Raw genomic sequence first — 9,288 nt, forward strand, 5'->3', positions numbered from 1 at the left:
GGAGGGTGTCCTGGTGCAGCCCGAGTGAGTGTGTGTGTGTGGGGGGGGGGGGGGGTACACGGGTGTGTGTGTGTGTGTGTACACGGACGTGCACTGGACAGGAACGGGAGGCTGGGACTTTCCATGACAAAGGGTTAATTCCTGTGAGTCTAGTTGGAATTTTTAGTATGAATGTGAGATTTTTCTCCTTGCTTATGTCATTAAGAATAAAAAACAACTGTGATCTATCGTATTCCATGTCCCGCCTTTTATTTCTGTGGGCGGAATTCTCTCACCAGCAGGAACACGGCCTGGGGGAGGGACCCAGAGGACGAGGAAATCCACTCTCTGTCCCCCGCTGGAGATTCAGGGTTACCGCTTTCCTTTCTAAAGCAATAAAAAGAACCTTTCAAAAACCTGCCGGCTGAGCTGCGGGGAGGAGCGGGCTCTTCCTCCCCACCCGAGAAGGAGAAGCCCTGCGGACCTGCTGTGTGCGGGGCTGTGTGCGGGGCTGCGCGCCAGGAGCCACGGCCTGGCGCCGTCTCTTGCTCCGCGGGGCTGCGCTGGGTGTGGGTTCGGGTGCCGCTTCAGCCTGCGGGACTGAGCTAGAAGGAAAGTACGTAAGTTAGGTGCAGCCCGGTCCTCCGGCGCCTTCCATGCAGCCCCCGTGCCTGCCCCCTCACTCACCTCGGCACCTCTACCCTTTCCAGAACAGCAACAAAGAAGCCACCAGTGAGCGTGGTCTCGGGGGAGGCCCGGAGGCAGTGTTCAGCCCCGGGGAAAGTGCCAAGGCCTCGGTGGGGCCAGGAGGGTAGGACGGGAGCTAGCCTGTGGAGAAGAATGACAGAGTTCTGGGTAAAAAGAGAGCAGCCCCCTTCCCCCGGACCCTGGCGGGACCCCCTCCCCCCGCCCGCCCCGCTACCTGAAGGTCCCTGGGTTCTGCTGCAGGGCGTCGCACACCACATCTTCATTCTCCTCCTGGCAGAGGGAGCATGTGGAGTAGACCAGGCGCTGCAGGGAGGGGAAGGTGAGCGCGTGGCGCAGTGCTCGCTGCTGGAACCCGGCCAGGGCCTGCAGCCGTGCCTTGCTCGGGGTGCCTGCCCCGGGCTCCTCCAGCTGTCTGGCTGGCATTCCTAGGGACAAAGCGTGTCAGCTGCAGACGGCCTCGCTTCAAACAGAGATGCCCTGCTTCTCACGAGGCCAATGCGGACCCCGGAGCTGCAGGTCCCTCAGACACACTCTGTCCCCATCTCACCTGAGCCGCTACAAGAAGGATCCAGTAAGATGTACTGGACCCGACGGTAGCGCTGGTCAGAGGGCGAGACCGCCAGGAAGTCTTCCTCCGCCAGCTCGCAGCATGAGACCCCAGCCCGGGCCAGCAGGGTAGCCATGGACGCCAGGCGCCCGGCATCCAGGTCAAAGGCAAAGATCTTCCTGGGGGGCAGGGGGGAGCTGGGGCGGATCACCGGGCACCTAAGGGCCCACAGATCTGACAGGCAGGAACACGTCCATTCGGGGCACAGGAAAGAAGGGACAGTGTCCAGTTGGAGGGACCTGACCCTGGGGCTTCAGATCTCCCACCGGCCGCCCGCTGGGCAGCTGAGCGTAGGGCTCCAGCACCAACAGGTCCCGATGGAATTCTCTGGGCCTCCGGGCCCGACCTCCAAGGACGGCACCGGCACCGTGTCCCCCCGGCCCGGGCTGACCGCGGCACTCACCCCTGGTTCTTGAGGAGAGCGGCCAAGTGACTGGTCTTGTTGCCGGGGGCGGCACAGGCGTCGATGACGTGGGCGCCTGGGGGCGGGGCCAGCAGCGCGGCTGGGAGGCAGCTGGCCTGGCGGGCAGAGCGCAGCGCTGGGGCACCGGGACCCCCGGCCGGCCCACGTGTGCGCGCCTCCCCCCTCCCCCGTCCGCCTGCCCCACCTTGTCCTGTAGGATGAGGTGACCGGCCCGGTACAGTGGGTGGTCGTGCAGATCCGTCTGGGCCGGAAACACCAGCAGCTCTGGCAACAAGGGATCCAGAAGAAAGCACCTGCCGCGGAGAGCCCGCGCGTCCTCGAGGCTGCCAGGGAACAAGCAGCACCGAGCATGCGGGGAGCTGCCCACGCCGAGCGCCAGGCTGGGCCTCTTACCTGTGACCCCACGTTTCTCGTGCTGCTACAGAGAAAGGGAGAGGCGGCAGGTGAGGGAACGAGCGGGCGCTCAGGCCAGCCCTGGGGTCCCACTGCCGCCGTTTTCCGGGGGCGGGCGCGGGGGGGGGGTCCTCACCCCCTCGCGCTTCTGGGGCACGGTCGCCGTGAGGACGGAGTTACTACATCCGAGACACTTAGGAAAGCAGCCCGCACAAGGGAGGCGCTCACGAAACGCCAGTCAGTGCTTGGAAACACACGCCGGGCCGGTGGGCGCTGGCGTGAGGGGCGGGGGCGGAGCACGGGGCAGGCGGCTGCCCCAGGCCCAGCGCCCCCGCTGCACCACCCTGGCCTCCACGGGCAGCAGGGGAAAGGGAGGGAGCGGAGGCGACTTCCCAGAGCTGTCAAACTCCGAGGAGGTGCGGGGGTGCAGGGGAGCACCGCGGCCCGGGAAGCAGGGGGCACAGCCCAGGGGCCAGCCCAGGAAGGGTCTTCCGCTGGGAGAACTTTCTGCGGCCAACCACAGTTGAAGTCTGGAAGTGGGAGACCAGGAGGTTCTTTGGCCCATGAAGACAGAAAATGACAGGCAGGGTCTGGGAGGACAGAAAGGTGCAGCGGGCAGGGTGGGCGTGACGGGGAGACACGACTCGGCTGCTAGCCTGGCTGCCACCTGTTCGCTGACGACAGGGAACGCTGAGGCGCAAAGTGCAGGGACGCGGGACGCTTCCACACCCGCAAGCCAACCATACCCACACCACGTACACAAATTGAAGGACAAAGATCCCGCTCGTCTCATCTAACAAGATTCAACATCCATTCATGATAAAAGCTCACCAGAGCGGGTGTCGGGGGCACACACCTCAACATAATACAGGCCACATGTGAAAGGCCCCCAGCTAACATACTCAGGGGTGAAAAGCTGAAAGCCCTTCCTCTAGGATCCAGAACAAGACAAGGATGCCCCCTCCTGCCCCTTTTACTCAACAGAACCTAGCCAGCACATCAGGCAAGAGAAATAAGAGGCATCCAAGTTGGAAAGGAAAAACTGTAACTATTTGCAGATGACATATACAGAAAACCCTAAAAATTCCAACCAAAAAACTGTTGGAACTTTTAAGCGGATTCAGTAAAGCAGCAGGATACAAAATCCATATGCGAAAATCTGTTGTGTTTCTTATACACAGATGACAAACTATTAGAGGAGGTCACGGAGGTGATGTGGCCACCCGCCGGGGGCAGGACCTAGACAGTCCGGCTCCTCACCCCCATCCCTGGGACGTGCATCCTGCTTGCCTTCCCCACTCCCCGAGGCTGCCCAAGGACACAGCCTTGAGAGAGCGACAGGGTGTAGAGACCACCTGGAAGGCAGGAGGCTGAACCCACGAAGGCCTCTGTATAGACTCCGAAGATTCTGGCAGGTGGGCGTGGAGACGTCTTGCTTGCTGCCGCCCCAGACAAGCTTCCCAGTAAGTCCCCTTGCTTATGAAGTCTGCCCCCTACCCGTCCAGAGCGGCCTGCCTCTTTCTTGGTCACTCCCTACCCTCGGCATCACGGGGCCAGTTCAGATCGCACCCGGGAAGCTCCGGAGATCGCACCCCAACCACGGGAGAGCCAACCTGAAGACCAAACACATGGTCCGCGGGGGAAGTCCCCAGTTGGCCAGTGACCACTGTGTGGCGCGGGGTGGCCCCTACATCAGATGCTGGGGGACCCTTGCGTGAGTCCGGGGACACCCCAAAAGTGCAGGCCACTTTAACGCGCTCGCTGGAGAAACTGCACGGATGGCCCTGCGGTAGAGCAAATGGGGGGGCAAGGAGAGGGGAAGCGGAGGGCTTTGGACGGCTGAAGCACCCCGCACCAGCAGACCCCTAATACAAGAGCAAGCAAGAGCAGCCCCCCGATTCGGGCAACTCTCCTGACAAGAGGGTCTCCTCCTCTGAGCTCGCGGACACGCTGCCGAGTTCCAGCTGAAGGCCGGGGGAGCATCCCGCACGGCGATGGCTGCCCCAACTGCGCAGGGGCCGGAGAAAAGGAGCCACGTCCGCACACACCCTGCCGCCCTCCAGCAGGGGGCCTCCAGCGGGGGCTGCATGGCGCGCTTACAGGAAGTGCAAGGTACTTATGTCCTCAGATACTGGATTGTTCTAGCCTGCAGGGAGGCTTGGCCCAATGAGGGGGACCTTCCTGGGCATGCGGGACCCCAGGAATCTACAGAGAAGTCCAACAAATTCTTAGGGAGTTGGGAACGAGACGGGCCACCTGCACCCTGGTCTCTGAAAGCCCTGATAGGGCCGTGTCATGGCAGGAAGGAAAGCCAGCTCCGGTCGGCCCCCAGCCCGGGGTACGGGCTGCTCACAGGCACGCTGAGCCCACTTGTGCAACAGACATTCAGGTGCTGTGGGAGAGACCCAGGACCAAGACGGAGCTCAAAAGGCCACCCCCAATCGACCGGAAAGGGTCTGGAGAATGGAACCTGGAAGCACATGGACTTGACCTCATTGCTGCGGGGGCCCCCAGCGGAAGAGCGGTCAGCCTGTGGAAAGCCTTAAAACCTGAGCGACGATGCCCATCAAGAAAGTTCCCTGATGCTGCCAACTAGGCATCCTCCCGCTGCCCGAGAAGAAGGGGTCTCTCTCTCCCCAGGACTAGGGAACACACCAGGTCTGGTATCCTACCAGGTGAAACTCTTAAGGGTGAATTCCATCTGAGGGCTAATCAAACCAGTGCTGAGGGCAAACGCCCCATCTGGGGAACCTGGGAGCCTGCCAACCCCTCAAAGAGTAACTGTCACACAATACACGCCACACAGGGACAGAGGAGAAACCCTCCAAGAGCGACGCCAAGGGGGCACCATACGCCCTGCCCTGGCCCAAGCCTTGTATAGAAGTTCCCTTATTACTAAACCTGCCCCACGTCAATCTGGAGCGGCCTGCCTCTTTCTTCGTTCTCTCTCTGGCCCTGCCCTGTGTGTATGGGGGCTTGTTTTAGATTCTACCTGGAAGGCTCCCAAGGAGTTTGCAAACCAACGTTATCAGAAAGAGAAATTAAGAAAACAATCCCATTTACACTTGTATCCAAAAAACCCCAAAAAACTAGAAATAAATTCAACCAAGGAGGTGAAAGGCCTGTACTCTGAAACTGTAAGATACTGATAAAAGAAACTGAAGATGACACAAACAAATGAAGACACTCCATGCTCATGGACTAGAATATTGTTAAAATGCCCATACTACCCAAAGCAGTCTACAGATCCAATGCAATCTCTAGCAAATTCCAATGGAAATTTTACAGACACAGAACAATCCTAAAATTTGTATGGAACCACAAAGGACCCCGCGTAGCCAGACCAATCTTGAGAAAGCTAGAGATCTCACGCTCCCTGATTTCAAACTATATTACAAAGCTATAGAGATCAAAACAGTATTGGTACTGGCGTAAAAACAGACACGCAGATCAACGAAACAAAATAGAGAGCCCAGAAATAAACCCATACTTATATGGTCGATTAATTTATGACAAAGGAGCCAAGAATATACAACAGGGAAAAAACAGTCTCTTCAATAATGGTTTTGGGAAAATGGAGGCCACGAGCCAAAGAATGAAACTGGACAGTTTTTCCAAAGACAGACAGATGGCCAACAGGTACACGAAAAGGAGCTGAACATCATGAGTCATCAGGGAAATGCATATCAAAACCACAATGAGCTCTCACCTCACACCTGTCAGAATGGCTATTACCAAAAAGACAAGAAACAACAAGTGTTGGTGAGGATGTGGGAAAAGGGAACCCTCTTGCACTGTTGGTGGGAGTGTAAACTGGTGCGGCCACTGTGGAAAACAGTATAGAGGTTCATCAAAAAATTAAAACTAGAACTACCATATGATCCAGCAATTCCATTTCTAGGTATTTATCCAAGGAAAAGGAAAACGCTAATTCAAAAAGATATCTGGACCCTGTTTACTGCAGATTTAGAATCGCCAAGACATGGAACAACCCAAATGTCAACTGTTAGATGAAGAAAACATGTAACTATATACACATATGTGTGTACGTACACACGTGTACACACACAAATATTCAGCCACAAAAAATAAAATATTGCCATTTGCAACCACATGAATGGACCTTGAGAGTATTATGCTAAGTGGATATAAGACAAATGCTGTATGTTCTCACTCATATATGGACTCTCTTTAAAAAAAAAAAAAAAACCAACTCATAAATACAGAGAACAGATTTATGACTGTGAGGAGGGGAACTGCAAAAGGGGTAAAGGCGGTCAAAAGGTATAAATTCCCAGTTATAAGATACATAAGTCCCAGGAATCTAGTGCACAACATGGTGACTATAATAAATACTGTACTGTATACCTGAAAGATGCTACGAGATCTTAAAAGTTCTCATCACAAGAGGGGGCACCTGGATGGCTGAGTCAGGGAAGCGTCTGACTCTTGATACGGGCTCAAGTCATGATCTCAGGGTTGTGAGATCGACCTGAGCCCTGCTTCGGCCTCCACACAGGGTATGGAGCCTGCTTGAGGCTCTCCCTCTCCCTCTGCCCCTCCCACCCCTAAAAAAAAGTTCTCATCACAAGAAAAAAAAACTTTCTGTAATTACATGTAGTGATAAATGGTAGACTTATTGTAGCCATTATTTTGCAATATACACACATATCAAGTCATCACACTGTCTCCCTAAAATTAATGTTACATGTCAATTATACCTCAGAAAAAAACAAAAACACCACAAAATAATCTAGTAATGTGTGTTTCAGCACACTGTTTTGGAAGTATTTCTCCTAAGTCTTGAATTTTGAATAAACAAGATTTAACAATTAAAAAAGAAGAAGGTGCAAAGTTCAGAGAGAAGATGAATTTAGTCCGGCACTCGCTGTGGCTGCGCCGAGGAACACTGAGATGAACCTAAGGGTGGGAATACAGAGAGAAATCTAGACTGGGAGACATGAATCATCAGGGGAGAAACAGGAGTCAGAGCAAGAGAAAGGGATACATTAGAAGAACGTAAGATGGAACTCCCAGGAGAATCAATGTTAAGGGATGGAGAAAGCCAGGCCTTGGAAGGAGAGGGAGAAACTGCTGGAAAAGTACGAGAAAACCAGAGTGCAGTCACCACCACCCCTCCTCTCTCCTCCTCCGGATCCCTGTTTCCCAGTGGCCCCAGGGACCTCCCCAGAGAGGAGGGGAGCCAGGCAGGGTTCTCAGCTCACCTGGAAGCCCGACCCTGATAGGAGAAACCTTGCCTCTTGAAGTAATCAACTGCATCATCAAGGCTGGTCTTGAGAGTGTTCACCCGCACAAACCGAGGCACCTGGGAGGCTAGGAATCAGCAGTGAGTGAGCAGGATCGAGGCCCTCTCCTCTGAGGGCCTGAGAGCTACCCTCCTCCCAACAACTCCTTCCAGCTCACCTGTGCCAGGCCTGGATCCCACTTGCAACAGGTCCTCGTTGCGGCTCACACGGCGCTGAACCTTGAGCCGAGCCAGCTCAGCCTTCAGCCTTGCCTGGTGCCGGTCCAGCAAAGGTTTCCACCGGCCCCCGCCCCCTCTGAAGCCTTTCCCCAACAACAACTCATACACTAGCACCTGGGGATGGGGAAAGAACGAGAAAAAACCCTAAGTATAGCGTCGGAACTGGAGGCGCTAACCAAGCCACCTATCGAGGCAGTAACAGGTTAAAGTGAGGTATTTTGCGCAAGACCACACAAAAGATTAACGGCAAACACGGGAGCTGAGCCCTGTCTTGCTTCCCTGTCCCGAACCGTCTCCCCAGGGCTGCTCACCAGCAGAGCCCCGGATCCTAACCCTCCTCCTTGTCAACACCACCCTTTTGTTTTAGCTAGAGTCCCCGCCGTGGCTACTTAGCAATTCTGCTCTTAATTTGCACACGAGGATCAAAGGTACAGCACTTTCATCCGACCTCAAATAATGACCCGGCTACAGACTGCTCATCCTCATTTCACAGAGGCGACTTGCTGAAGTCACGCCGTGGACGGTACGGCGCTGAGACCAGGTCCGGAGAGGCTCACAGCCCAGCCCCGCCCCCCGGCCCCGCTACCTTAGCCAGGTGCGGCCGCAGCTTCTTCTCGGCGCGGAGGAGGCCGGCGCTGGCGATCACGGCGTCCAGCACGGCGGAGTAGCGCTGCGTCTCGCACACGAGCGCGTACAGCTGCTTCACGTTCTGCGCGCGGCCGAGAGAACACCTGCTGAGGCGGGGGCCGGGCCGGCTGGCCCCCTCCGCAGCCCCCTTCTCCCCCACCGCCGGGCCCGAACCACGAACCCCGCTACCTGGAAGCTGCTGGCGTACACCAGCCCCTTGATGGAGCCCCGTCGGCTTTCCACACCCGCCAGCACAGACGCCGCCGTCGCGTACAGCGCCATGCTTCGCTCCCACGGGCCTTTACGGCTCTGTCGCGAAGCACGCCCGCCTCGGCCCCGCCCTATCCGCCCGCACTTCCGGGTCAAAGGGCACGGAAGTTCCGACCCGGAAATCCCAGCGCCCTTCCAGGGCTCCCGAGGCCTGTGTGAGGTGCAGCGCTGGGAGAGCGTTTTCCCCTCCTTTTCGTACCTCTCCCTTTTTTTTCTTCCAATCTTTGCCAGTCAGATAGGCAATGGGATTTTCCTGCTGCTTTAATTTGTTATAGGGCTTGAATATTTTGTGTTTATTGATCCTTTGCATTCTAACACGTTAATGTCTTTTGGTCACTCTTCTACCGTCTCTTAGTGTCCTTTGTGTATTAACAATATATACCTCGTCTTAGGTATATTTTTTTACAGTTTACTGTTGCTTTTTAATGTGGCTTATTTTGGACGTGTTTTCATTTTTTTTAATTATGGTTTCTGCCTTTGATGTCATACTTAGAAACTTCTTCACATCTTTACAATATAGCAATCACTATGCCTTCATTTTTTCACACTTAAATCTTTAACCGTTTAGAATTCAGTTTGGCACATGTTGTGAGGAAGAGTGCTTTGTTTCCAAACGGCTGGCTTTTCGTGCATTGTAATAATTCATTTATAGGAAAGTTTCCCCAGCTGACCTCTGGGAGAACAAGGATTTTGTAGGATTTGCCTCTGTCCCCAGCATCCACGTGGTTACTGATACACATTAAATTGAGTAAATCCAGTACATGTGTACTTCAAGCATTCAAGTAGACAGGCCTC

General features: G+C 55.3%; 1 protein-coding gene across 4 annotated transcripts; it reads right to left on the bottom strand.

Moving 5' to 3' along the window:
- Positions 1 to 251: 251 nt before the first annotated feature.
- NSUN5 (NOP2/Sun RNA methyltransferase 5) lies at positions 252 to 8,523 on the bottom strand. Of its 4 annotated transcripts, none has more exons than XM_032430812.1 (11): positions 8,413 to 8,523; positions 8,183 to 8,305; positions 7,536 to 7,710; positions 7,337 to 7,445; positions 1,903 to 2,011; positions 1,698 to 1,813; positions 1,235 to 1,413; positions 902 to 1,112; positions 667 to 807; positions 464 to 584; positions 252 to 366 (listed from the first exon to the last, which is right to left on the bottom strand). In XM_032430812.1, the coding sequence occupies exons 1-11, from the start codon at positions 8,503 to 8,505 to the stop codon at positions 352 to 354; spliced, it is 1,392 nt and encodes a 463-aa protein (XP_032286703.1). In that variant the 5' UTR covers positions 8,506 to 8,523; the 3' UTR covers positions 252 to 351. The 4 variants fall into 4 exon arrangements, with proteins under 4 accessions (XP_032286703.1, XP_032286704.1, XP_032286702.1 ...); XM_032430813.1 differs by having other exon boundaries at positions 1,235 to 1,242; positions 1,903 to 2,041; XM_032430811.1 differs by having other exon boundaries at positions 252 to 368; positions 478 to 584; positions 1,903 to 2,041.
- Between the last annotated feature and the right edge of the window lie 765 nt (positions 8,524 to 9,288).

Source organism: Phoca vitulina, unplaced genomic scaffold (assembly GCF_004348235.1).
Source record: "Phoca vitulina isolate PV1807 unplaced genomic scaffold, GSC_HSeal_1.0 scaffold45, whole genome shotgun sequence".
In the NCBI taxonomy this organism is placed as follows: Eukaryota; Metazoa; Chordata; class Mammalia; order Carnivora; family Phocidae; genus Phoca; species Phoca vitulina.

What these genes read in the sequence shown, in the direction of transcription:
- NSUN5 (XM_032430810.1), bottom strand. Translation starts at nt 8,505, where the DNA reads ATGGCGCTGTACGCGACGGCGGCGTCTGTGCTGGCGGGTGTGGAAAGC. An exon ending in TGTACGCCAGCAGCTTCCAG is followed by an intron (nt 8,306 to 8,412) that starts GTAGCGGGGTTC and finishes GGCCGCGCGCAG; the next exon opens with AACGTGAAGCAGCTGTACGC. An exon ending in GGGATCCAGGCCTGGCACAG is followed by an intron (nt 7,446 to 7,535) that starts GTGAGCTGGAAG and finishes GCTGATTCCTAG; the next exon opens with CCTCCCAGGTGCCTCGGTTT.